The sequence below is a fragment of the Alternaria alternata genome (assembly GCF_001642055.1).
Source record: "Alternaria alternata strain SRC1lrK2f unplaced genomic scaffold CC77scaffold_6, whole genome shotgun sequence".
NCBI classification, from domain to species: Eukaryota; Fungi; Ascomycota; class Dothideomycetes; order Pleosporales; family Pleosporaceae; genus Alternaria; species Alternaria alternata.
The window spans coordinates 752,546-778,777 of record NW_017306195.1 but is presented as its reverse complement, the minus strand read 5'-3'; the positions used below and the strand labels follow the sequence as shown (position 1 = coordinate 778,777).

General features: G+C 50.1%; 12 protein-coding genes across 12 annotated transcripts; 7 read left to right on the top strand and 5 right to left on the bottom strand.

The window, feature by feature from the left end:
- The first annotated feature begins 2,786 nt into the window (after positions 1-2,786).
- Positions 2,787-4,697, top strand: CC77DRAFT_1018637 (hypothetical protein). Its single transcript, XM_018524665.1, has one exon. The coding sequence runs from the start codon at positions 2,864-2,866 to the stop codon at positions 4,481-4,483; it is 1,620 nt and encodes a 539-aa protein (XP_018388057.1). The 5' UTR covers positions 2,787-2,863; the 3' UTR covers positions 4,484-4,697.
- A 158-nt stretch (positions 4,698-4,855) lies between these two features.
- Positions 4,856-6,578, bottom strand: CC77DRAFT_931843 (Sodium/hydrogen exchanger; the record flags this gene model as incomplete). Its single annotated transcript, XM_018534232.1, has 3 exons — positions 4,856-5,909; positions 5,960-6,467; positions 6,518-6,578. The coding sequence occupies 3 exons, from the start codon at positions 6,576-6,578 to the stop codon at positions 4,856-4,858; spliced, it is 1,623 nt and encodes a 540-aa protein (XP_018388056.1).
- Positions 6,579-7,612: 1,034 nt separating this feature from the next.
- Positions 7,613-8,983, top strand: CC77DRAFT_742392 (hypothetical protein). Its single transcript, XM_018533016.1, has 2 exons — positions 7,613-8,365; positions 8,413-8,983. Exons 1-2 carry the CDS (start codon positions 7,956-7,958, stop codon positions 8,897-8,899), a joined length of 897 nt encoding a protein of 298 aa, XP_018388055.1. The 5' UTR covers positions 7,613-7,955; the 3' UTR covers positions 8,900-8,983.
- A 563-nt stretch (positions 8,984-9,546) lies between these two features.
- Positions 9,547-10,228, bottom strand: CC77DRAFT_742390 (hypothetical protein). Its single transcript, XM_018533015.1, has one exon. It carries the CDS (start codon positions 10,195-10,197, stop codon positions 9,802-9,804), a length of 396 nt encoding a protein of 131 aa, XP_018388054.1. The 5' UTR covers positions 10,198-10,228; the 3' UTR covers positions 9,547-9,801.
- Positions 10,229-10,905: 677 nt separating this feature from the next.
- Positions 10,906-12,904, top strand: CC77DRAFT_1059518 (hypothetical protein; the record flags this gene model as incomplete). Its single annotated transcript, XM_018528244.1, has 6 exons — positions 10,906-11,082; positions 11,133-11,584; positions 11,637-12,294; positions 12,354-12,541; positions 12,594-12,769; positions 12,819-12,904. 6 exons carry the CDS (start codon positions 10,906-10,908, stop codon positions 12,902-12,904), a joined length of 1,737 nt encoding a protein of 578 aa, XP_018388053.1.
- Positions 12,905-12,946: 42 nt separating this feature from the next.
- On the bottom strand, positions 12,947-13,980 carry CC77DRAFT_1018635 (hypothetical protein). The gene has a single exon (XM_018524664.1). It carries the CDS (start codon positions 13,547-13,549, stop codon positions 13,040-13,042), a length of 510 nt encoding a protein of 169 aa, XP_018388052.1. The 5' UTR covers positions 13,550-13,980; the 3' UTR covers positions 12,947-13,039.
- A 697-nt stretch (positions 13,981-14,677) lies between these two features.
- On the top strand, positions 14,678-16,036 carry CC77DRAFT_1059517 (hypothetical protein; the record flags this gene model as incomplete). The annotated part of the gene is made up of 1 exon (XM_018528243.1): positions 14,678-16,036. One exon carries the CDS (start codon positions 14,678-14,680, stop codon positions 16,034-16,036), a length of 1,359 nt encoding a protein of 452 aa, XP_018388051.1.
- Positions 16,037-17,270: 1,234 nt separating this feature from the next.
- Positions 17,271-18,070, top strand: CC77DRAFT_742158 (hypothetical protein). Its single transcript, XM_018533014.1, has one exon. It carries the CDS (start codon positions 17,485-17,487, stop codon positions 17,896-17,898), a length of 414 nt encoding a protein of 137 aa, XP_018388050.1. The 5' UTR covers positions 17,271-17,484; the 3' UTR covers positions 17,899-18,070.
- On the top strand, positions 18,071-18,706 carry CC77DRAFT_742157 (hypothetical protein). The gene has a single exon (XM_018533013.1). It carries the CDS (start codon positions 18,244-18,246, stop codon positions 18,637-18,639), a length of 396 nt encoding a protein of 131 aa, XP_018388049.1. The 5' UTR covers positions 18,071-18,243; the 3' UTR covers positions 18,640-18,706.
- Positions 18,707-18,774: 68 nt separating this feature from the next.
- Positions 18,775-19,499, bottom strand: CC77DRAFT_1059514 (hypothetical protein; the record flags this gene model as incomplete). Its single annotated transcript, XM_018528242.1, has 3 exons — positions 18,775-19,190; positions 19,248-19,427; positions 19,478-19,499. 3 exons carry the CDS (start codon positions 19,497-19,499, stop codon positions 18,775-18,777), a joined length of 618 nt encoding a protein of 205 aa, XP_018388048.1.
- A 277-nt stretch (positions 19,500-19,776) lies between these two features.
- On the bottom strand, positions 19,777-22,175 carry CC77DRAFT_1018633 (hypothetical protein). The gene is made up of 3 exons (XM_018524663.1): positions 22,101-22,175; positions 20,416-21,963; positions 19,777-20,358 (listed from the first exon to the last, which is right to left on the bottom strand). The coding sequence occupies exons 1-3, from the start codon at positions 22,153-22,155 to the stop codon at positions 19,883-19,885; spliced, it is 2,079 nt and encodes a 692-aa protein (XP_018388047.1). The 5' UTR covers positions 22,156-22,175; the 3' UTR covers positions 19,777-19,882.
- Positions 22,176-23,027: 852 nt separating this feature from the next.
- On the top strand, positions 23,028-24,172 carry CC77DRAFT_906519 (hypothetical protein; the record flags this gene model as incomplete). Its single annotated transcript, XM_018533620.1, has 2 exons — positions 23,028-23,733; positions 23,781-24,172. Coding segments are annotated over 2 exons (1,098 nt in total), but the record flags the coding sequence as incomplete, so codon positions are not given.
- Between the last annotated feature and the right edge of the window lie 2,060 nt (positions 24,173-26,232).

Genomic DNA, 26,232 nt, shown 5'->3' with positions numbered 1-26,232 from the left:
AACCGTTGACGCTTCCTCGACATTCGAATTCTTTTTTTTCTTTTCACAGAGCGACAGCCCTGTATGTCGTGGGAAATCATGTTTCTGCAAGATTCGATTCTACGGGGGCGCACCATGTAGAAATTGCAATCCGAAATATGGTTGCTGAACAATTCACGTTCTCCACGTAAGGATTTGTCTGCTCATCCGATCTCATCGGTCTAAGCAGAGGCACTCTTTACTGCCAAGTGGAACCTCTCATAGCGACGGAAAATCTAAACTGGGCGTTGGGTCTACAATCCCAGGATAATTAGATGGCCTTTGCACCCACTCGCTTCTCTCGCATAGACCGATTGACCGATCTGTGACTAAAAGGTTTTGAGAAAGCGGGTGATGATCGTTGTATGCATAGCTCGTGGGCACCTTATTCTACTCATGTCCGTTTTCGAGCTCGAATCCTCGATGAAATCCAATAGGCGCAACGTCATCGAGTAGCTGTGGATGTGGGTCGTTTCGAAGGTCACTTAACTCTCGAGGTCATCTCGGAATCAGTGGGCGACTCGAAATGGATGTATGCGTGATCTACGGTGGATTCGAAGAGAACACGAAACATATACACCATGATTCCGAATTCTTAGAGTGAGAATGGCTGTCTAGGGTATCGTGAAAACCTACTTGGAGCTTGACTCGGCGTAGGTGAGCGAAAGAGCTACACTGACCAGTTGGCACTTGTTCTGGTTCAAGATAGCGATTATGCCACCCACTCATTATTCTCGATTTTACCGTAGATTTGTTCTCGATATTGTAAGGTAGGTTGAGTAATAGCCTCGGTCCGCACGGCAACCATTTTGCGCTGGACATTCTTGATGAAGGGTCTTGGTCGTCGACGGTAGATGTTAGTGAATCTGTGATGTTCTTAGGTTAGATGTCTGTTGTGTTATGACGATCTAGAATGTAGTACATTAGTATCAGTACGAAGGGGGACGGCGGATGTATTGTCGCAACGGCGCGATACAACTAAGCCTAATGTAGCATTTCACAATCAACTTCGTAGTGAGTCCAAGATAGAGATCATCAGTCTGTGCACAATTACCAAAATTCTTCTTTACTCATTGACAGTGCCAGGACAACAGCAAGACAAAGTTTTTGAAAGATTTCGAATTCGTTATTCATTCATGATACACCTATCCAAACAGAAACCAGTAGATAGTTTAGTCACCCCCATTATTAACCTATCTGCTGATTATCAGCCTTATCCTTATTATGATAATGTTGTACGTACACACATTTATTTCTTACTCGAGATCTAAATCCAAACGCCTAACCACGGCTGCAAGTGCATCCTTTCCTCTTGGCAGGATCCACGCTTGGCCACCCCACACAGATAGCGCCTCCTGAGCATACCTGGCCGCTAACACCACAGTTGTCTTTGGCGCAGGGTCCAGAGTAGCCCTGGGGACGAGGATCGGGCATAGCGACAGCGACGCTAGCGAGGAAGGTAGCCATGATGATAGAGAAGCGCATGTTGGCGATGCGAGATTGAAGAGGAAATCGTTTGAAGAAGTAGTTGTGATGTCGTTGGTGTCGTTGGTGTCGTGGTGGAGTTGGGCAGCTTTATAGGAGGGAGGACGGCAGAATCTGGAAAACTCGGTGTCCGTAGTGCAGTAATCGCGCAGGTGTCGTATGCTGCTCCTGAATGGGCAATCGGAGGGCGTTCGATTAGAGGTGCGGTTGAATTGTGAAGTAAGACTTTGATGTGTTGTAAGCTGAGTTCGGGATGGGGCGTTTGCCCTCCCTTCTTATACACTCATGTCAAACCTCAAGTGACGTGTTTAGTCTTTTGACACAATACTCAAAACATATTCACAAGACCAGAAACAGGAAATGTGGGTATTCGATCGCTGGTCGATAAGACCCTAGTAGGAATGGCCCAAGAATGAAAAGAGATGCAGGCGGGGATTTCCCTCCGCGACTCCGCTTGGGATGACGCACATCGCGTCGCTGGAGCGTGGAGTCGTATCATGGGTCACCGGAAACAGGCGTTTTGTTTGGCTGCTTCGACAGGGCAGCCCTAGATTTTGACAGTGCGGCTCTAATCCGGGACGATCTAAGGCCTTGAAGTCAATTGTCTTTGTGTGCCACGGACTTGGCTCCTTGGCTGGCAGTGGGCGGTAAGCCGATAACGTGTAGATCGTAGGCAGTGCTTGAGTAATCTGGCTATGAATATATCCACTGCGGTATTTTTCGTAACAGCCTTACGCGTTTGTCTCACGCAAAGAATGGCGATGCTCTTGGTGGGGTTCAAGGTACTGTTGATGATCTTTCCTATGGTGTTGAAGCCAGACTCGTGTGTAGATTGCCGAGAGGATCCCGGAGTCACGCAGATCCCAAGAAAGCCAAGATTATGCCTTAATTGCGATGCAACACTCAAATGTTCTTGTAATACGTAGGTGGATTTAGGGGGCGCATATGGAGAGTTGGTAAATAGATGAAACTCGGTTGTGTATACAGAATGTACATGCGAATGTACATGCTGAGAGGCCTGGCACATCTTGGAGCATCGTCATAGCCGGCTCAGCATATGTGGGGTAGATGGCAGTGCATGCTTGGGGAGAGTAAGAATAGATGAAGAGAGGCCGACTGAATAACGAGAAGAAAGACACTGACTAGGGGAGATGGGTGCATCCTCACGATGCCCGGTTTCGCAGGTGTAGAGTGACGGAGAGATGGTTGGTTGTCGACAATAGAGCATGTGCTTTACGCGTCGGGTAACGTGTGCCTGCCTTATCTCCGAGCTCCAGGCATCACTCGACCCCATCTTCCCCACCATCAGCCAACACCATCACGAACATCTACATGTCCACTCCACAAGTGCAAGTACAGTATGACGAACAACAACGAAAATAATCGACGCGATCACACCCGACCCGAAGACAACCCCTTCATCGCCTTCCGCCGCTTCGCCGATTCCCAGGTCTCGTCGCTCCTCAACACCGTCTTCACGCTTCCCGCCACCATCGCGAACTACAACAACGCGCATCACGCACGCGAGCAATGTCTTTTTGGCAAGGCCGACGAACGGCAGTGTGCCAAGCTTCGCGACATTGAAGCTGACATTGCCGAGCTGCGAAATGAAGGCCGAGAGTTGTTCAGGGTTGGCGATGTCCAGGCTGTGTTGCGCAATAGTGAAACCCTCATGAAGCTCGATCGCAAAGCTGATGACATAAGAAGAGAGATACTTGGCGATGCAACAAAGAGCGAGGAGCCGCAGATCACGCGACAGAACGATGCTGGCCTCGTCGAAAGGGTGGTCAACGAGAAGGGTCAGGAGTGGGGATGGTCGTGCGACTGGGGCTTTCCTCGACCTTTCGACAACGAAAACAGGGGCTCATCGGCAACTTCTGAAGAAGATGGGGCCAGGGAGTGGATGCAATTAGAAACATTGCTGCGGATGCAGGCAGAAGCGAGAAGACTGGCCGAGGAGTTTAAGGACAAGGCTTGGGACGATCCTGTAACGGACGTCGCAAAGTTCGACAACTACAACGAACCTCGCTCAGAAGACGGAAAGCCCCACGTGTGGACATGGTCCAAATCCTGGCAATGGCCGCCGCCAGCAGATGCATCGCAGATCGATGACGCTGCCTATTCTCCGCGCGCACTCGAGCAGAACCGCGAGATGGACAAGGCCGGCGTGCCTTGGCAAGCGGCCTACGAAGATCTCCTACGAGCCGAACAGGCCGAATCTCCACACTGTATGAGGGGAAGCGAACGGAGAGCCTGGGGAAGAAGGAGGACACCACTGTTACAGGAGCGCAGTGAGACGCTCCAGGATAAACCAGAGACCAGTCATCCTAGCGGTGTGGATGACGATACATCAGACAACTACTGGGTTCATGGTAAGATCCCCATCACGCAACGCCAGCTGGAAGAAACCATGGATCGCGATGAGGAGCCAAGCTGCCCTCACCTTGCGACGAGCGACGAGCCGAGCTACGAATACAGCCACGATCATGAAGACCAGCACGATGATCCTCCCACGCCGAAGCAGGACCGGTTCCCCTACGCCGACACTGTCAGGCGTGACACATACAATACTGTTTTGGACGCAGCACATGAAAGAGATGAGGAAGCAGAGACTGAGATGGATGTGTACGAGCGTATGGACGCTGTGTCGCGAGGCCCAGCCTCAGCACCCGGGCCCACCTCGGTAGCATCTGCGATCGCTGAGCAGATGAACGAGGCGAAGCCTTCAATTCTTTCCACGCTTACGACGACCGAGCGAACTGTCGCGTCTGATGGCTCCATAACAACCAAAGTGGTACTAAAGAAGCGGTTCGCCGATGGACGAGAAGAAAGCTCGGAGACTGTACACACCCAGCGCGGCCAAGGAAATGATCAACCGCCGCGCGATCCTTGGAAGGCGTTCCAAGATACGCAATCGGTACAGGCCGAGTCAAAGAATGGAGAAAAGAAGAAGGGCAGCGGCTGGTTCTGGTCCAGCTAGCTTGGCCATGCTGATAAATGATCTCTGCAGGTATATCTGAAGCTAGAATGCATTTCAAGGTGATGGCGACACTATTTTTCTGGCTTGAGCACGTTGCTCACAAGCTTCGCTCGTTCTTTTTGTTGATCTTCAAGGCCATGTTTGCATGTTTGGAAATTTTTGGATATATAGCTGCGCATACCCCTCTCAATCAAATACAGCCTTGCTTTCTCGTAAAGACGACACCTTATTCATGTGCACTGACTCCAACCTGACAACAGGACGTTTAACAGATCTCGCTTGTCACGGCTCTCAATCTCGATCTCCATAGCTGGAACAAGTTTACACGAACAGGGTTTCATAGAATTCATTATCAAAGTCAAGAAACAATTATCAAGGCGAGATGGCTACCGTCACTGGATCAGACACCATCCTACTATGTTGCGATACCGCAACGCTCTTACTCCTCTCCTTTACACTCATCGTATCGGGAATAATAGTGTTTGCCCTAGAGATTCCGTCATCCCATCCATCCCCGCCTTGCTCCGCCTTCTCTAGGCCCCATACACCATCCGCAATCGCCCTTGCTTTGTACTTGATGATTAAGCCTACGGTGACAGGTCCAAAGATCGTGTTGAGCACAATGGCCCATACGGCGGTGATGAAGGCTTCCTTCGACAAGTAGGGCGTGTTATTGAGGCCGATCTGCACAACAAGGAGGCCGATTTCGCCGCGCGCTACCATTGCAGAACCAAGGAGCATGGCTGGCCAGAAGGTGGACGTGAAACATTCTCGGATTGACATACCAGGTGGTCTGCGCAGGATAGTAGCGAAAGGTATCACGAGGCCGACCACGACTTTGGAGATCAACATGAGCAGTGTGTAGACAAAGCCTTTCCAGAATGCCTCCGCGGTCCAAAGATCGAGGAACGGAATGGCAAATCCGATGGAGGCGAAGAAGAGAGGTTGTAAGAGGTATTTCACCACGTCGAGGAAATACTTCTCAAATGTGTGCATGAATGTAGGGCAGATTGCGGGTTCGCCTGCATCGTCGTATTCGGTGGCCTCGGCGATAGAACGAGCTTCTGCCTCTTCTGCCTCTTCGCGGGAAGGTGGATGGAAAGGGCCAGTTGGGTGCTTGGATGGGAGGTATGTGAGGAATGCTCCAGCCATGAAGGACCCGTAAAGGACTGAGGTACCGCCGAAGCCAGTGATGCTAACAAAAGCACACAGAACAAAGATCATGACGATCACGTTAACGACATGACGCTTGCGTGTTTTTGGAAGATGCGGCTCGACGAATTTTCGGTATGGAGGTGCTATCACCCATTTGTTGAGGACTGGGGTGAGTATGGCCAGAAGACCGGATACTAGTGTAGGGCGTCCGATGAGCCAGCCTAGATTGGGAGAATTCTCACCTCCTAGGGCTCCTAGTTGACCGATTACACTGATAGGTGTTAATGGTCTAGTAGCATTGTCAAGCATTGGGTGTCTTACCTGGCCATGACCAACCCAGAGACATCATCAAATACAGCCGCACTGACTAGAACAGTACCAACTCGTGTATCCGCAAAGCTGATCTCCTTGGAACTTTTCCCCAGCACCACGAATGTTGTTCCAAGAGAAGTGACTGAGAGTGCAGCACCCACGATGAAAGTTTCGATTGCGCCATAGCCGAAACCGACATATAACAAGGCATACGTAAGTCCGATCGGAGCAACGACCCCTATTGTCGCAGCGATAGCAGACAGTCCAAAGTTCGCTTTGAGCAGATCCAGCCGCACGGCCAGGGCGCCCTCAAAGATGATGAGAACAAGACCAATATATCCGAGAGCAATGAAGGCCTCCTGCCACGCGATTGGTATGATCTCACCACCGATAGGAAGTCCGTAGATTAGACCGACTATGATCTGCCCTATGAGACCGGCGCGGAATACACGGTTGGAAAGCCATTCGCCAAAGGAAAGCCAAAAGAAGAACGACACGAGGACGAGAATTTGAATAACTTGTACGTGTCAGTATGTGTTGTACCACTTAGAATCTTGAAAAGCTCACTGTTCGGCTCATGATACTGCAAAAAGCCTTCTGTGGTTGGAGGGGAAGTGTCGCCTGCCATGATTGTGATTTGTCTTAGTTGAGTAATGTTGCGAAGTCCGCTTGCCTATTCCAGGCTTTGCATGGCTTCCTTTACATCTTTAAACGAGCCTGCAGTCGCCTTATCATGCCGCTCCAACACATGTTTCGCATCTCATAGTCTGAGGTCTTGGGGATACATGTGGCGGCCAGCCAAGCAACTGCGCGGATGCGGGCCCGTTATCTGGGTCGAGGCAACAGGAGCTCGCACGTGCGAGTGAGTCAGTGAAATCTCGACTCTCAGCCTTGAAGATGCCTGCTCGCTACGGGTTTCTTCTCTTATCCGTCGGAGTATGAGGCTATACCTGTGATGGGCGGCAACTTGGCGTTTCCGCTCCGCGCTTGGCTTGACCATGAAACCACATCTCCGCCTTGAGTCTAAACAGCAATTGTCGGAGGCGAATACCAAGTGTTGGGAAGTGGGTCAAATTCGGTTGTGACGGATGTGTTCTGAGTCAGTCGTGGGGAAGATTGGGGATGTTCGACGTTAGGAATACTCATGTCTCCTGTCACTTTACCAAATCCCAGGGTCCCGCCTGGCCTCAGCGAACTTTTTTGTTCGGGAAAGTCATATCCTGTCTAGTAAGACAACCTTTGGAACACCCGAGAGCGCTAGGCGTGCCAATCTTATCGCTAGTTACATGATACGTTGAGTGCCCGGATGGTGTTCTTATTGTACAATTCACGTCTACAGGTTATCGGTAAGACTCAGGGTTAAAAGGGATGGTTGAGAAACAAATGAACCTTGTTCAAGAGGGTAGCTATGGCGTCGCATGATATGAGGTTGAAGGTAGGTGGGATGTGTCGCGTCCTGACATCTGAGCGACTTAGAGCCAGAGCTCTAGCCTTAGTCGATCTAAAAAATCAGATGATGCAATGGTTCAGATACGAGGACAATGGCATAGCATGAGATTAACGATGCTGATGACGTGTGCCTAAGTCAGCGGAGAGGGCTGAGAACATCCCCAAGACGCGACGCGACGTAGCGCCAGAAGGCTAGTCCGCAATCGGCAGAACGCGTCTTCGAGTTCTCGACCCCTCCAACCCCAGACCTTACGGGAGTCTTTTGCATCAGCCTATACGTATGCTCCTCTACTCTGCGCCACCGTGGTCATCTATTTTCACGCCATGTCGCGCGTTGCAAGAGCGAACAGAAGCGCCGGCCGTCGGTCTCCGCCTTCTGCATCGCTGTGCCGCAATCTAATCCCGGACCCAAAGTAAAAGGCTCAACGTGTCAAAGTAGGCCGCTGAGATTACCACAATCCCGAGATACTCTGGAAATCAGCTCAGTGCTCTCTGCGAATACCCTGACGTGTTTTGAAATCTTCTTCACTCTCGTTACGCAAGCAAGCAAGCAAACATGCGCGCCTTCTTCCTCCGAAACCTGCGACGCAAAAAGACCGAGCCGACCACTACGATCGCACCGAACCAAGACAGCGAACCAATGCCGAGACCTGTACTGCCGAGAAGCTCACCTCTTGGTCAAAAGCAGTCTGTGCTATTCGGAAAGTTGTCGGCTGAAATGCGACTCTTGATCTACGAGAAGGTGCTCGCTGAGCCGCAGTGTTTGTTGCACTTCTTACATGTTACTCCTACCAAAGGACGACCTGCCAAGCTAGGGCACTGGCGTTGTGAGGATGCAGCCAGTCCATATCTCACCTGGCAGCATGTCTGTTTTGGGGTTTGGAATGAGGGGAGCACGCGCTGGTACCGCCCCGCATCAACCACCAATGGCGACCTTATATCTATGCTCATCGCATGTCGTTTAATGTAAGCTTTCATCGCAGGTCTCTCATCACAGCTAATTAAAGGGGCAGGTACTGTGAAGCTGTGGAAATCTTGTACAAGGCGAATCAGTTCAGCTTTAGAGGTGCTACAGGAGTGATGAGCTTTCGTACGCTCATAGCCCCAGACAGTTGGCACATGCTGCGCTACGTAAACGTATCAACGAATATTTTGACACCGATGAGGCGTTTCATGACATCCCGAGGCAGCTTTCCGAAAGAAAGTTATCTTGATTGGAAAGACGCTTGTTGCGCTCTAGCGAGTCTCGATCAACTGCGCTTGCTTCGGATCGAGATGACTATATGGGACCAGTTCCAGTATCATGATGCCGATGTCGGTACGCCAGATGATGAGTCACTGATCTTCATCTTCGAGGCATTGAAGCAAGTGCGTGCGCAAGTCTATGAGGTCCAACTCAACATCACCTTACCCGTACAGGTCTTGGATGCACTTGGAGACGTTCCATTCGAAATATCGCCGCTTAAGAAACTATATGACAGGGAAACTTTTCCTTTGTGAAACAAGGACTTCTGTCAACGCGCCATAGGCATCATGTACATCATGATCAATTTCAAGCCACACCTGCCCTCTTTACTATTCGGCCTTTGCTATCGATCTTGGTTTTGTTCTTGAGCAGCCAAGAGCCTATGGAGCAGTCAGCTTTTACCTGTGAGATAGGAGCCATATCACGTACCGCTCGCAAAGAGAGCTATGGTGTCGGCGTTGTTGTCTGGTGCGGCTTCTCCCCCAAGGTCATCTCCTTCACGTGCGAGTCGCAATGCCGCCTTCCATCCATATGCAGGCGACGTGAAGAGACCAAGAAGTCGGGTAGTAGACGGAACATCTGCGAGACCCTCTACCTCTACCATACCGTCGTTATATTCAGCATAAGCACCACGACCGTGTGTCATCTCATGTAAGAGGACTTTGTCCAAAAGGTTGAAGGCATCTGGTTGCGACTAATTAGCCGCGGCGCGAAGTCGAGTCGTTCCACCACCTACCAATCTGTGTGAGACCGAACAGATTCCATTCAGCCATATTGATCATCGCCCTACCGATATTCGTCCTCCTTTGAGCGTCATCAGAGAGCTTGAATTTCTTCTGCTTGATCCAGTCAACGAACCACGTGCACAATTGGATCTGGGTGGGCTGTCTACTTTCTATCGCTACGCCATTCCTCCAGGTAATGTCCTCATCTTCCGTCTCCGGGTTGAAGGTCACAGCTAGAGCGACTTTATCAAGATTTGTGCCTCCTCTACATTGTTGCTCCTTGAATTTCAGTTTGATACCATTTGCTATGCGTAATTAGTCTTTGTTCAAGGAACAGTCAAGTGCCACATACTAGTATCTCGCCAAAGATCTTCCTCTCCCTCGACAGGCTTCCAGCGATTGAAATGGCAAAAAATGACCTAAGGCAGAGATTAGACCCTTCCTGGAATGCTGAAAGCGTTTTTCTTCGACCATACCACATCTTTCGGAAGTACACTGGCGTGACCAGTTACTTCGTTCCGCATGTTGGTATTTATGTTTTGCAACACGCTGATAGTCTTTGCCATTTTGCCCTCTTCTACAAGCTTAGCAGGGTCCACGCCGTCTTTCGCGAACAGAAACCCTAGAAGTTCGAGCGCCTCGGCGTGTAAGGGAGGGGAGACCAGAATTCCATATGCATCGTAAGCTTTCTCGAAAGCCGACGTCATGGCATCCCGGATGTCCTGCGCAATGCCTTTGTCTTCACAAGATTGGTCAATCTTATATCCGGAAACATAGACTGGTATAAAGGCTTTGAGAAATAATGATGTCAAGAGTAGTGACCACATTTTGATAGTGGTTTCACGGGTGCATGGTCACTTGTAATCAAGTCTTCGCGCAAGCCTTTTATATATGTGCAAAGCTCTTGTAAGCATCGCCACCGACGCAGCAGCGCCGCTATTATTTCGCCCCAACGGGAAACTGTTCTCTTGCCAACCATCCAATATGCTGAGGAATATATCGGCATGGCCCCATGTGTTCATGCCTTGTAGTTCGAGTGAAAACTGAATAATTTGCTAATCATAGCCATTCTTCGCGAGGCGTAGTTCGCCAATTCCTCGGATAAGGGTAGCACAATCTCTTCTGCTACGCATACAACATGGAACATTCGGCCCCGGCCCCAAGAGCTCCCAGCATTGCGGCGAAATGGGTACGTTCCATCGCCCCAACCGCTTCCAATCTGCAGTACGCCACGTACCGAAAGGATGAAATCATTTTGAATACCGTGCCACGTTTCATGTTCACATTGATGAGCCAGAATACCTCCATCATCGCCGCAATAGTCTCCATCGACCACTAAATGCAACAACTTCCCGCCCCGTCTGCGTACAAAGAACTGTGCCTCTCCGGGCGTCACGCTGCAATCTGGGTGACAGAAAGATGATATGGTGTCTCAACGGAGGAGTTGTATTCCCGAGGTCTAAGGCCATGACCTATCCATAAATAAGCTCGAGATCCGCCCTGGATGATTCACTATCGATCTACTCTTAATCGACATGCTTTCTCCTAGCTTTATAGCATTAGCACTTTACCTTAAGACAGCTGCGGCTCGGGCTTTAAGAACACCGATTGAAGCATCTCCGCTTGCAACAAAGGCACCCTTGCGTCGAGACGAAAGCGCAGCAATTCCAACGTTCACATTTGGCCCTGAGAGTGTGTACTTCCCAGCCGCGGTACGAATCAACTTATCCGTTATACTCACGGCGCTAACATCCATCCGTAGGCTACGAACTCTGAGCCTTCAGGCACAGAGATACAGGTGTATCCTACCGGGGTTCATGATACGATACCACCTGATGGGATCACTATCGCCTTCGGCCCTGGGATACGCCAACAAGTTGAGGATGTGCGAACGCAGAGTTGCAACGACGGACAATCGGAAGGTTGTCGCAAGGCACTCAATGATATACTGCAGAAGACCGAGGTGTCTACTCATGTCAAGCGTTTCATTCCACTTGCCGCTTGGGCTTTTGGTGTTGCCCTGGCAGTTATCATCACCGAGGCAGTTTACATATACAACCATGAGCTAGGGAAGGAGATGAAATTCCGTCCAGAAGACCTCCGCCAGATCCACTCGATGGCAGGCGCTCAAGAGATCGCCATCGTGACCGCCTCGGACGCGACCGCTGTACCAACTACTTTGACATACCAACCACCTGCGACAAGTACAGCGACGTAAGTGACATATGTTTAGTTACAACTTGTTTGATGCTGATTTATTTTGCAGTAGCGTTATCAGCATCGAAACACTTACTGCAGCGAGTAACGGTCACGAACCAGGAGACATTGTCTATCATATTCCTGAAAGAATGGCTGAGCGCATCCAGGACTTCTTGGGCATGACAGGTCTCCAGGAAACACAGCAGATCTGTCAAGGACAAAACTTGAAGCGCGCTGACCCCACTGAGGAGTGTGTACGGAACATCTTACGCCATGCCATGGATCTTGCTGACACAGGTCCGGAAAACCTTATGGCCTTGGCGCAGGCAAACAATCCGGTTGAACCCGTCGCAGGTCAATTCATTGGTTTCCCAATCCCCAGTATCTCCATAGGCGAATCTGTGGCTTTCGTTCAACTCTATCGTCAAGTTTCCAGTGCTACTGCACCAGTCCCTCAGGCGGATCAAAACTGGAATCCATCTGTTCTTACCAAGAGTGCACTCGGTCTTACCATAGCTGTACATGCATCCATGTTTGCTGGCCAAACATTAGCTGAACTAATCGTTAGTAAGAACGATATAATCAACGACCTCAAAGAGGAGGACTTAGCATGTGCCAAGGATCTCATTTGCACACTGAATAATTGTCAAGGGCAGAAAGAGTTGACTCACCCAATAACAGGGGTAGTGAGCGCAAAAGTACCTCTGACGCCGACATGTCTCACAGTAAGTCAATGATATGCCGCATAAACACAAAACTCAAGGTCTGACATGATCGTATCTAGCCCAAGAACCTCGGATGTAGATGCGGAATCGTGAACTATCCATACGTCTACGATGTGCCACAAGGATATATGGATGCGCAGTATGAATGGCTGGAAGAACTTATCAAGTTAGCCGATACTCCAATACCAGAGCCCGATTGCAAAGACAACGTGGAACGGTTTGACAACCCCAGGGCGACTTTGAAAGGGTGAGAGAATTCCGGATTCATTTCTCATCAACTGTTACTGAATCTCATATAGATGGATCGAGAAAGCGTGTGCCGAGCACAGCAACCAGCTCAGTGAGGAATGGGTGTATAATTACTACGACACTCCTGGATTCGTTGGTGCTATCAGATGGGGAAGGTGGCCAGGTGGACTTCCTGACTGCTCATTCGATTGCAAGACCGTGTTCACGACATTTCTAGATTCTGAATGTAGGTCTGACATGTCAAATCTACAGAGTCTCGCTTACGTGGTTAATAGGTGTGAAGGACGAAGGGTTCTCAAGCACTGGTGAGATCAAAACTGAATGTGGAACTGCATTATTATATGCGATGAATTCAGCATGAACGAATAATCCAAAGTTTTGCATTAGTGCAACATGGGTGACGGTTGCGGACATGTTGATTGAGTCTTATAAGAGGCGACTTAATGAACATACCAAAGTCAGGTTATCACAACAACTCTGCACAAATCCTCTGGCACTAAGCAAATCCTGGATTAAGCTTGTACTTCTCTATGATTAGATGTAGTCCATATGGCCCGTACATGCGTGGGTCTGCATCAGCCCAAAGAAGCCGCATCATGTCGCCGAGGACAAACAAATGTCTCATGCTAAATTGACTGGATCGAAGGACATCGAGAAACGTTTCTTGCTGGTCCTGTTTTACTATACAAGTACCAGCAATGATAAAAGGCCACAGAATAGTCGTGATGCATGGTGAACCCAGTAGCTGTGGACCGTAGCTGAATAGCGTACCGACATGGTGCTGTATCGCGAGTATCACAGCAGTGTCCGCGACCGTCGTACCTGCTATAGCAGTCGCGAGGTCGATGTATAGTCCTTCCCGGAATGCCTCACCGGCCAGACGTGTGTGCTCTAGCATCTCCATATCCGACTCCAATTCAACTCGAAAGGATTGCATTTGCCAAGATTTGATTCGGCCGAGCAATTTATCGTATATCTTCCTGATCTTAGGAGACAGACATGTCATGCCGGAAAGCTCTTGGTCTAGCCGTTGCGATGCAAGTAGGCTCACTTCGGTAACAAGGCTGTATATTCCATCACAGCCGAACAAAAACGATGCAGAAGTGGAAGGTAATTCTGCAGCTGCTGTTGAGATGATGATATCTTCCCCTGGCAGTTAGCGGTCTTTTACAGCGCCATAAGGCGTGACATTGTTGGTGAGCGAAAGGAAACTATAAAGCCCAACAGTAAGACCTAGAGCTCCCCCGATGAACGGACTTACTAGCTAGCACAGAGTTAGCTTATGAGTGGAAGGGATATCTTGAGGGTGTTATAACTTCAGGGCAGCGCGCGGCCAAGGAAGTTATCAATGCTCTCCAGGAGTAAGAGGGATGAGCAAGAGGGAATTGAGACGACTATGATGGTACTCAAATGGAAATGTCAAATTGACGAGCTTGGATGATTGGAGAGGAATGAAAAGGTCCTAATGGTGTTGCCTAGGGTGTTCTTTAATGACGTCACATTACCTAGGTAGGCTAGAGACGCGCCTGTTACGCGTTGGTATGTATCAAGCATCCAAGTCCTCCAAACCTAATTCTTTCACCCAGCCACCTTCCAATATATCCTCACCCCCCTTTCCATTGCGCATTCTTGGTAAACGCGCGATTACGACGCGTTCATCATCATTGGCTGCCATGGACACTGTTTTATCCAATAGCGCGATTAGTCCTCGTAAATATCGAGCATATGCGCAGGCTGTCAGTATGCTCGAGCATCATGAAATGCCGAAACCCACTGTGGCTGAAAGCTTTAGAACCACTCGACTGGAAACAGGATTAACCTGCTACCAATACATTCTCGTTGGCTGATCATTCCACTCTCTTGGCATGCATTGGGGTTAGTCCGCCATCTCCAAGTTTGCATCGAGGATGCAACAACAATTGCATGCAGCTTGATACCAACATATCACCTGAACCTTACCTAGGTACTTTAGCTTTCCAACTTGAGTGGACGAGGGGTATGGACGCTAGACCGCTTACGGGCAGCTTAGCGCCGAAACGACGTTGCATATTGGGTACAGCATAAACTGCTACCTGTCTAGCCCTTACGCTTGCTATCCCACGTCGCGTACCGGAAAAAAGCTCGCCCATCCAGCATGCGTTTTCGAAACCACACCCCTTTGATTACTCCTAAGGGACCGTGGTTGACCTCCTTAAATTGGGATCTATGCGCAACGGCTTCAGGCGAGATATGTACACCATTTCAACACTACGTCCGCCAGGGACAAGAACGAGCAAAGCCCTCACTCCACAGCTTCACAATATTTCTGCGCTTGCCTATAGAGCTTCAGAATTATATATTGTCCTTCTGTGACCGCAAAGCACTCTGGCAGGTCATGCGATCATCCCCTTCAACACGCAAAGAGGCTGCGAAGCTCTTCTGGTCTAAGCCCGCGGTACGTTTTGTCATCGATGGCCCTTGGCTTCTTTCGGGCGGATATCCCGGCATCACATATTCAGATCTCGAGGCTTGCAAGTGTATGCGGTACTTGTATGTTGAATTCTCTCATACATCGTCGAATCTCGGCAGTGAATGGCTTGACGGCGAGCAGCAGCACATCAACTTCCGAGACGACGTTGAAGGACTAGCGAGCAGCTATGAAGAACATCAGATCACTGAGTTCTGGAAGACACTTCGTCGACGTTTTCCCTGCGCTAAAGATGTTGTGCTGGGCGCTGAGGGTATCGATGAATCTGATGCAATAGTGTTTGAAGAGCTCATACAGATGGTCGGAAGATGTCCAGATGGTATTTCTGCACGCCTATCGCGCTTCTGTCCTGATACGCCGCTTACATTTCGGCCCGTATCGAGGCAGCTATTCCAGCAAACCCACGCAGATAGTAGTCGATTTTCACTAGAGCTGACCAAGGCATCATGGTCACCACAACTGGTTTTGCCTCCAATACAAAAGCGTTCTGGGCCAGTAGGTGCATATGAGCGTTGGCTTCATGATGGAGACCTCTACAACTACATACAGAACGCTCGTAAGCTTCTCCTGATACAGGCTATCGAAGCATACTATCTACACACTCTCCAGGCTGCATGCATCTGTCCCTTCCCCAATTGTGGCCGAAAATTCGAGGAACCAGGCCAATGGGTGTTACACTACGTTTCCAGCGACGACAGCATGCATGTCCTTGGTAAGCCCTCCCCTCCATGCGAGACGCTCTACGCTGCATTCGCAGACCATGAGATACGTCTGAAACTCATACTGGACCGACATGACGAATATTTGGACACGTTGCGAAAAGCGTGGGGCGAAGAAGGAAGCGACCAGCGCTATATTGCCACACAAGAATTCTTAGAGCAGCTACGGGATGACCCGTTGTGTGCACGTCAGAAAGAACCAGAGGAAAGTCAAATTTGGTTTGAATATCAGCTCGCCATGAACGATGGGTGGCACAATTATCCAGACATGACCACAAGGCAGAGATGGGGGGTGGATATGATATAGCCAGCATATTGAGAGTCTCGCGATATCAAAGACTAGTACCGTCACAGAGCGATACACACTTGCATCGATCAGCCCCATGTTCTCGGTTATCATAACGAGATAGTTTTACAATAAGTTCCTCGATCTGCATAGAGAGTTGCGTGATAAGATCTACCAGTGCGCACGACAAGGAACATACATCTGCTATCAGGACATCGTTTGCACTTTCAGTGCCGTCAACGCATCATGTGTAGACTACGATGACATTACCGAGAAAGGTAGCATACTTCCGCTTTGGTAGCTACCAAGTATCTTCGTATCTTGTTAGAGAGCTCGTCGTGCGCTATCCCCTAAAAGAAGATGTGCGGCTTTGAGGTTCTCAATAGCATTCTTCAACCATCTCCTGCCATCGACTGTCCTCCCAAAGCGTGAACGAAGAACTTCGTCCACGAGTGCATGGTCTGATGCTAGCACCCAACCGTAGTGCGTATCGATCTGCTGAATCTGCCTTTGCATGTTTGCGGCTATCTTCGACATGCGTGCACCTGCAATCTGTTCTTCTCTTGTACCTGGAGTGGCTTGCATGAATTGGCTATAGAGTAGGTTGAGTTCCTCAAGACAGCTTAAAATCTTGCCTTTTAGCTCGCTGATCGTTTCAACAAGGTCTTCGAATTCTGAACCGGACTCCCCGCATGGCTCACGACTTGGGGTTTTGTGTCGCACTGTTGTTTCCAGATGTAGTCGCATATGATATTTCACTTATTAGGCTGAGTATACCAGGCGTAGAAGGAGGCCATGAAGATATGCTTAATCTTTTGCGTTCATTGTGTGATGTCGAAAACTGTTACATCGCCTATTTCACTTTGCGCCGTCGTTACATGTCTTGCTTCCTTCACTTGCTGCAAAGGTGATGGTAAGTGATATGGTAATTAGTATTAGATACAAACAATATTGTATATTCCCTGCTGAATCTTCGAAGCTGAAAGAATTACTTTACTTGCCAGCGCAGTCAGATACTCGTCAATCCTCTCAGTGTTCCTAGCAAGTAGTCTAACCGCTTCGTTCTTGTTCTCTCCAATTTTGTCCAGTTTCTTTGTCCCCTGATCTTCTCAGTGGACTGTGAAGCAGATACAGATTACCAGCGCTGTTTCCATAGCGGGACGTGACTATGTCGTGTTGCTCAGTGCGCTGATAGCCACACAGGAGCTGTGACCTCAGACTCTACAGTGTGACAGGCCTAGCATCGAGTCAGACCGCACGGCGGCTTTGGTACATAATCTGCGACACATGACAAGAACAAAGATATGCCTTCTTCACCGATACCATAGCTTCTCAACCCTTATCAAGCACGAGCGCGGTGTGAAGTTTCTTTTGTGCCGCCGAACCACATTCCTCTAGAGCGATGCGTATCTCTACAAAGCAACGCGTGCGCCTACCTGAAACAACAAACAACCATCATTTCTGCCGTCATGTCTACTCCGTACTCAACACCTCGATTAACACTCTTTTCGACCACTTTTTGGGAAGTTCTTCCCTCACATTACGACAAGATCATAACACGCTGGTCTAAGATTGCACACCTGCATCACGAAGCAAAGTCCGACATATTAGCCACCGACCGCGCTGGTGCAGTGGCATCCCTCAAAGCGGAGTTAGAGATGCTGGATCGGGATGTGGAGGAGTACCGAAAGCTTGTGAACGGTGTTGATATTACTGATATTGCAGGCGTATACGTCGTGGGTGGCAGGCCGCGACATCGCGCTTTGGAGATTGCGAAGGAGGACAAGAAGGATCTGGAAGAAAGCTTGAGCTTGGTGGAGGAGCATGTGAAGGAGATTAAGGCCGACGTTGCGTACGGGTTTGAAGAGATGGAGCAGCCTTGATTTTTTTTCTTTTCCCACTAGACATCTCCAGCGCTTTTACATCAATTTTGCGTTTTCGGATAATCTTCAAACCAAGCTCTGTGTCTGCAGTCTAGAAACCCCCTGGGCAGTGTGAAGCCGGCCGTACGTGATTTGAGTTGAGCTATCGAGTCAACGATGAAGATAAACAACGTGACTCACATTGATCGCCATGACTTGGTGTGACGGCCCTGCACTGTACAACTAGTAAAGTGACCATCTACTGGAGACATCGAGAGTATTCTCTCCCTTCAAGATGTGCTGTATATAAGAAGGATCGTAGGAACAGATCTGCGCGATATCATCATAACCACACGAACCAGCACAATGAGCACAACGAGCACCGCGCATGTCCTTCAGTGTCGCCATACCGATGATCTTACTCCACTCTTAACAGAACTTGAGGATCGAGCCGACTGCGTTTTGACAAGGCTATACCTGCTCTGGCAGCTAGACGAGGAGTTTGCAGAAATCGAGAAAAGCCTGGAGCAGCAAGATTACATCAATCTCATCCGTTCCATAACCGGGAAGATGGAGGCAGACCTGGAAGTCATTCAACAAAAGAACGAGTTACTAAACAATGGCCAATTATCCGACTGGATCGATAACGGTACAGATGAGGCAGAGAAGTCAAGGAAACAAGAGCATGTTATGAGACTGATGAAGAAGATGGACGGGTTGCAGAAACAAATGGCGGAAGCGAAGAGAGGATATCTCGGCTAGAGGGCAGTGGCGGAAGCCCAAATGTTATGATGCTGTGAACGCCAAAAGAGACTGGAGCCTGTTGAGAATGCGGCCTCCAGGTCCAATGAGCTTTTAGTATCTGTTGACAATATTCATGTCGTATTTCAGCGTACTCTAATCGAAAGAGCATGCCCACTCGACAGCCTCAGGCAGATGCGCCGTGTTCGGGATGTTGCTGCTTTCTCGGAACTCAACTATCTTCCTCTCCCCTTGCTCTTCTTTGACCACGGCGAATGCTGCATTGGTGAAGTACAGATCGCGCTGGACACGAGTCTGGAACCCCCCCGCCCAGCCGATCATGTAGACGAAGCCGCCCTTATCGCCATTTATGTTGGGTATGCCAAGGCTGTTGATAAAACCGTGCTTGAAGGGTGCGAATGCTACGCCGAGAGTTGCGTTGAAAGTCGTGTAGAGTCTGAGGGAGCCATCGAAGTCGTAATGCGTGTCGTTGAATGTAAATCTGATGTCTTTTGAGAACGATGTAGCATGACCTTTAGGCCAATCCGTGTTCGCAGGATACGGGTAGAAGCCTATTTTTCTCGAAGTCAGCATGGTCGAGAAGACGATCTGGCATTGTGTATACAGACCGTTGACCGCGCATTCTAGCCAACTACTGAGCTGGACGCTTGCATTTGCCGCTGGCGAATCGACCAATGAGCAAGGATCGACAGGTGCCTCAGTCAGGATATTAGGTGTATTTGAATCGAGCATATCCTGCGGTGATACATCGAACGATGTACTGGACGCAATAAGGCCGCACAGGGTGACTTTGAGCATGTCAGTCAAGATTAAAGGTACGGCTGCACATCACCCTTACCAGCAAACGAAAGATAGCGCATAGCGATTGTTCAAAGACACAAGACACGGTGAGAAACGGATACTTTGCAAAGGTCAGCACTCCTGCGCTTCTGTCTTATAGTTAGACGGGCCATGTCGCTGCCTGCAGCTGAGGCTGACGAGGCTGACGCGCTGGTATCTCGATCAGTGTAACATTAGCACAAGACAGGCAGGTGGCCAGGATGATGGCCAGCTTGGGGCTAAACGCTCGTTCGCCTGCTTGCGATACAGGTACCAATTATAGCATGAGAGTCGAGCATCGTGGGCTTCGGGAATGCAGGTCGGAGTTGTCGATTAGTGTCAGCTACGTAATTACCGGAAGCTGCCTTCCGGGCCGATGCGCACCGCGTCAGTCTCGCGCTGCCGTCGCGATCCAAATCTCATTCTACGCACCGCGCCCAAAGAAAGAACTCTTCCCAAATAGTCCACCCATCCCTCGTGGCCTCTTGCCCACATCTGCCATAGTCCTCTTGTTGACCACCGCGAAACTGCTTGTCCTCATAACCTTTCCGTTCGGATCTGAGTTGAATGCGCCACTTGGGGGCGCAGCGCCTATTGGCGTCGGTGGCACGTTCGACATCTCAACAGCCTCTCTTTCTGCCCCAGACATCTCGGCTATCTGAGGATGCTGCGACATCTGTGCAGGCAGCCACTCCACCCTGATTGACTCATCACGACTAAGTTTCTGGTCATTGAACCACAGCTCAAAACGGATGTCTGCGGGTCCGATCAAGACGCGCACCGAGTACTCGATACGCAAGTAGTGCTTCTGTAACGACCAGAAGTGCTTGTTCCTTTCTTGAAACTTCCTTTCGTCTGCAGCAGAGAGATCTGAACTGATCTCGCATAGAATGCGCGTGTCTACAAGAGCTGTTAGCAATCTGCACGACCGGAGTGGATACAACTCTGCATGCATACATTGGTTCATTTGATCTGGTAGCATCGCCGCCTCCAGATCACTCTCGACGACAGTCGTTGGAAATGCCCTTCTTGGGTCGCCTGGATCAACCTTCTTGATGAAGTTGTGCTCGATCGGTTTGTCGACACTTACCGGCGCGCCCTTCTTGACGAACCATGCTATCGACTGCGTAATGTACAGCTTGTTGTTCAATGGATCCCGGACAAGTGCCTTCCCTCGATGCTCAGGATTCTTCTTGTCGTATGCAATCTTGCATACCGTGCCGTATGAAGCGCGGCAGCAACGCCATCCAAGAACCGATCGTGATGTCAGAATCTTTCGCATACGATCGCTGACCAGACCTTTACACACAGCAAGCTGAGGGTCAGGCGCTATGCTTACGGAGATTGACTCGGCGTTTGGGAATGAGGTGCGTGCATAGTATTTTCGGAGTTGCGACTGCACATACGCGCTATTGCCCAAACCGCCACTGAGGACAAGATGTGCTACATGCTCTCTTGGAAACTTTTGGAATAGCGATTGCAGCTGCGTATCGATCAGCTTGAATAACTTCGCGATCTGCTTATCGAACAATCGCTGGAGATCCCCCCGTTCAAACGTCATCTCTCCGCTGCGGATCCGAACCTCCGGATCAGAGTTGTTGTAGGTGTGAGGAACGCGTGGAATACCTATGCTGAACAGTGGGGTATCGTCTGGAGCACCGTATTCGCACTTGACTGCTTGAAAGTCCCGACTCTTCATCATCTCCCATCCGGCATCTGCAGGGTCGACAGGCAGAGGATTTGTGCTGTGTGCGAGCGTCAAGCGATGCATTACCAGCCTCTCAAACTCATAATCGATGGCAGCAGAACCGATGGTCTCTCCGAACACGACATCCATCTGCTGAAGGTCAATAGCTTGATTGACTGTGCCAGTGACCTTCAGCACACTGAGATCCGTGGTCCCACCTCCAGCGTCGCAGACTAGCAAGACGTCGTTCTCACGGAAGATGCCTGGTGCTTCAGTGGATACATGCACAGCGGCGGCCTCGGCCTCCGTCAAGCCTATGTTCACATCGTGATTTGGATGCGTACCGTAGCCCGCCTCTTTCACAAGTCGCTTGAAATTCTCGACAGTCGGTATTGGAGCCCAAGTTGTGGGCACGCTGAAAACGAACTCGATTCTGGCCTCTTCCCAGCTAACGCCAGAAAGCTCACCACCCAATTTGAAAGAAAGGTACTCGTACATCTTCCGCAAGTAGTCGCTGTACCATTTCTCGACTTCCTCCAAGCTTTCAGGCGCGCCTTCTGGATCCTCCAGTTGCTTACGACGCAGCTTCTCTGGATCAAGGCAGGTCTTGAACCACTCTTTGTATTCCTTGTCGTCTGCAGCGGTCTCTGCAGCGGTTTCGGAAAGGAAGCCCCATGATGACGGGTCTTTGAAGCCAGTTGGGTAGACTACTACTGTCGGAACTTTGTTCTCGTTTGCTTGGAATCGGCCAGGCCACTTCTGCACCCATCGAACAGTCTCGCTGCCGATGGAGAGGTTTACATATGCCACGCCGGTACCTGGATACACGTCTGCGTCAGTCTTCAACCCGCGTAGCAAACACCACGTGATCTAACAGTATACGCTTAGCCAAATTGAGGTTTGGCCCCCACGCACGCCCTCCGCTTCAGCTGAACCCAGCCTCGCCAACACTTACATGTCATCCCCAGATCTACTCCTACAATCATGTGCGGTCGCTCACTTCGCTCCATCTTGTCTCGTTGTCGGTGACACTGTCTCCGTTGCTGCCTTCTCGCCTGATCATGTATCTATAGGATGCGGGAGCCATGCAGGTGCCTTCGGGTAGCCCCTGTGTCTCAGCCTTGCGGCACAGCGTCTTTCGACCGATCACAGCTGGGCGCCATTTTAGCCCCCATGTGCCTCTATCTTATAAATACGCGCTTTATGCATGATGAGTACGCCTTGGGGGCCGCATTCAAGCACGGTCTGTTTTACCGAACGCCTAGCGGAAACGAACCCCTCTGTTCGTCGTGCTTGGTCATTCACAGCCTTTGATACGTAAGAACTAGCGGACAGGGGGCATGGGCTCCGCTGTGATCGATGCAGGTGGAACGTAAAGTTATATTGGTGTATACGTTTTACCGGGAGCGTGGTGGATACCCTAAACCTGTCTATGAACTCAGCCTTCAGCTGGCTTCTAGTTGCTCTTAATTGGTATCTCGCCCTCAAGATCGCGCGGAATCATCTCATCTTCCTCACATATCGAACCGAAAACAAGTCATTGTCTGGAATCGATCCAACAATGACGACCAATGCGAACGCAGGTGCGAAAGCCGAAAGTTCTATGTCATGGGGGACTGCTTCACTCACTGAGCTGCCGGTTCCAATACCTACCACTGGAACCTATCTCGCTAACCTCTATGTCACCGATACTCCTTTTACAAGTGTCACAGTTCAGTATCCTCTCGTTTCGGGTGTTGTGTTTGGGAAGGCTCCGGGTCAGACAGTAAAGCCCGGCGAGACGAAATCAGATGGGCTTTTGACTCTCTCATTTTTAATCGCCAATCCCCCGCAGATTGTCTTCCAGTCTGCCATCGCTACAGCCGATCCAACTTCTAGAGTGACATCGGCTCCTACTCCAGGAATAACGGCGTCGTCAACACCTGGTTCTCTTCAAGGATCCGTTACCGGAACAAGTCCACAGTCAGCCGCTTCATCTACAACCTCTAAAGGTGGTTCGCAATCTGCAAACAGCGGTAGCGGACTTTCCACAGGCGCGATCGCTGGCGTCGCAATCGGTTGCCTTGCTGCGGGCGCCTTGATCGCTGGGCTCGTTTTGTGGGCTTGTTGGCGCAGAAGGAGTAAGTCAAGAACTCAATATTCACAGACCAACACATACGCAACGTCTTCGAATGAGAAAGGATTCACTGCGAATGCTATACCATTAACTGGACAACGATCATCGGCCTTGGCTTCTGGGGGTGTATTTCCTCAACCGTTAGAAGACAAGGCCATCTCTGGCGATGTCTCGAAAATAAGCAATGCTATCAAGAATCACGTCCAAAGTTATTACCACACTAGTCGTGTTAGCCCTGGCTTGATCGATCATGATGATCTTCAGGCATTAGGATCAAATCTACCAGTTTCGGCTGGAACGCTTGCTACCTTGATGGAAAGTACTGCGACTAGGGAGATCGCTTTGAGGTTTATCATCGCCTGGGTCATAATCTCAAAGATCCAGCCTTCTAGAGACCCTTCAAAGAGCCTTCTGCCGTCTGAAGTTGCACATTGCTACCAAGCCATTACAAATGGAGATGATGGTTATCAAGGTATGTGAAAAACTCACCTTTGTTTGCAATTACTAACTGGCTTGTAGGTCAAGCCTCATTGACGGCACGCTGGCGGGTCATGACTGCGGAGTTGATGCAATCCAGCTACGTTCGCAATCCCTTCAGTCCTTCCGACAGTCGACATGCAAGCATACAAGCAACTCTCGCGACACTAGACAGCATACTGCAGCCATATGCCGACAGTCGTATGAACAATGGAGAACGCAAGAGAAACCTCGAGGAAGTGTTGAAGCGCGCTGCGCTGTTTGCCTACACGCTGTTCTCTCAGCCTAGCGCATGGGAATTTGAGTGGCAGGAGGAACAAGGTGTTACTTCGGGGGAGTTGTGCATTTTCCCCGCTCTTATGCAAGTGGCAGACGAGACTGGCCAACCTGTCAACCCGCCGCGACCGTTCAGCGAGGCTGTAGTTAGACGGTTGGATGCTTGAGACGTTGGTCCACGCAAGGAGACCCTCGTGGACGATATGTCCCATAGGTAGAACCTGTCCGAGCCTCACAGCGATGCGAAGCTTCGTCTTTTCAACGTCCCGGCACTTATTGGAACCTCAGTGCTATTGACCATCATAATTGTAAAGTCGATCACAGCTGCGCGTACGTCTTCATTCTGCTTACTAGGCAGCAAAGGCCGCTGCATTATGGCTTTTCACAGGAGCTCAAACGGCCTTCGTCATACTTTGGATCTAACATTCTAAGTGCGATAGCTGGTAGAAGAGGTTGTCTCGCACTAGATTCCCGCAATTGCGCTTCTCAAGTCTCCACATGGGGCCACTTTTGATTGTATTTCGGCCCCCATTGAGGCGGAGTCTAGCCATTCGAAATAAGCAATGAACACCCTTGCGGCGTAGCCCAATAGCGAGGTTTGGACCGAAAACCAATACCCTGTAAGTAATTTACACCTACTCCGGCGACTCGCTTCGCGCATAACGCAGTGCGGCGTAAGACAACAACGCTGCATGACTCTGTGACACCAACACTCGCGCCTGGGTTGTTGATCTCCGCCCCCAACCACCACTTTACCGTTGCGTCTGAGCCGCCTTGATCGACTGGTAGTCATTCCATGTTTGAGCAGGTATTCTGATCGGACAGGCCGACGCACGAAACTGGACCAAGAGTGCTCAGAACCAATTGTATACATCTTGAGCTAGGAAGCACCAACGACTGCGTCACTGTCTGCGGGGTTCGTGCTTCGGTAACTGGCGCACGTCTGCTACTATTGCTTAGACTATGCGCGCTTCCAGCTACTCTCAAAATCTTTACAGCTATAGTGCGCTCAGCTCAAAGTAATACGAACGAGACTTATGCCAACATTGACTTCGATGTTGCCCACAGCTGGCTTGTTCCTACCGGAAACACTGCATCGGGCTGATCTCCCCACTTCAGCGCCTACAGAAACTGACGGAACGAGGCTGAGGTACTTTCAACGCAAGATCGGGCGGCCGAAGCTGGAGCCCAGCAACTCTGAAGACCTTCGACCATCAACTGCCATTCCGAGAGATACCCCAGACGATCTATCGCGCGACTTTCCAGCAATCCCGACTACTTATTACTTCGCCGATTATGTTCTTTCTTCCGAGAAGGCTTCAACAGAGACTATTGCTTTCGTGAGTATCATCCAACAAGTACGACAAGATATCGAAGAAGCGACGCGCCTCTCTATCTCATCGGCGGTATCAAACTTTCTGGATGCTTATCCAAGCAAGCGAAGATGGATCGAGGATTCCTTGCTCGAAGTGCGGCGTGCTCTCAATGACATCGGCATGGATATGGACACAGCCTGGGGCCATGAAGGAGATGGAGGCACAGTTGCATCGAAGCGCAAGCTTGAGTGGGGTCTGAAGAATCAGAAGAGGCTTCTAAAAAAGAAGCAACAATTAGATCGATGTCATACCCAGTTGACAGGCGCTATATACGTTATGCAGACCGCAGAGCTGTGCGGTAAACCTGGGTCCATCGCGCAAGATCCCATCTTCGAGGCTCCTGTGCGACCGTGGGTACCTCACGATGAGAAGGATGCGCTACGTGGACCTTATTCGAGGCAAAAGAACCGGACAGCGAGTCACACTAGCTTGTTTGCGTCAAACGTCACTCTAGCATCCGAAGCCGAAAAGCACGACGTTGAGAGTGAGTATCACACGTGTTGAGGAAAGCAACTCTCGGCTGACTATATACAGCCAGTAGTGTCAACTCAATGCCAGTGGAGTTGGCGGGTAGCACGCCGGCTGATTTGGACCTGGTGGAAAGTCGGAACTCACAGACCTTCCTAAGCCCCCGTGTGTCTCGCGAGTCGCAAATCGAAACTTCAGCGTTGCATAGAAGGCCGCGAGCACGTACAGACTACAATCGGCAGTCCGCACCTCGAGAACTAAGATCTCGTACCTCCATCGACATCGCTACCTCTTCCTCGAAGGATGCTAATACATCAATTGAGCGCAACGATTCTACTCTGTCTACTCAAGCAACAGTTGGCGTGTCCATGGTA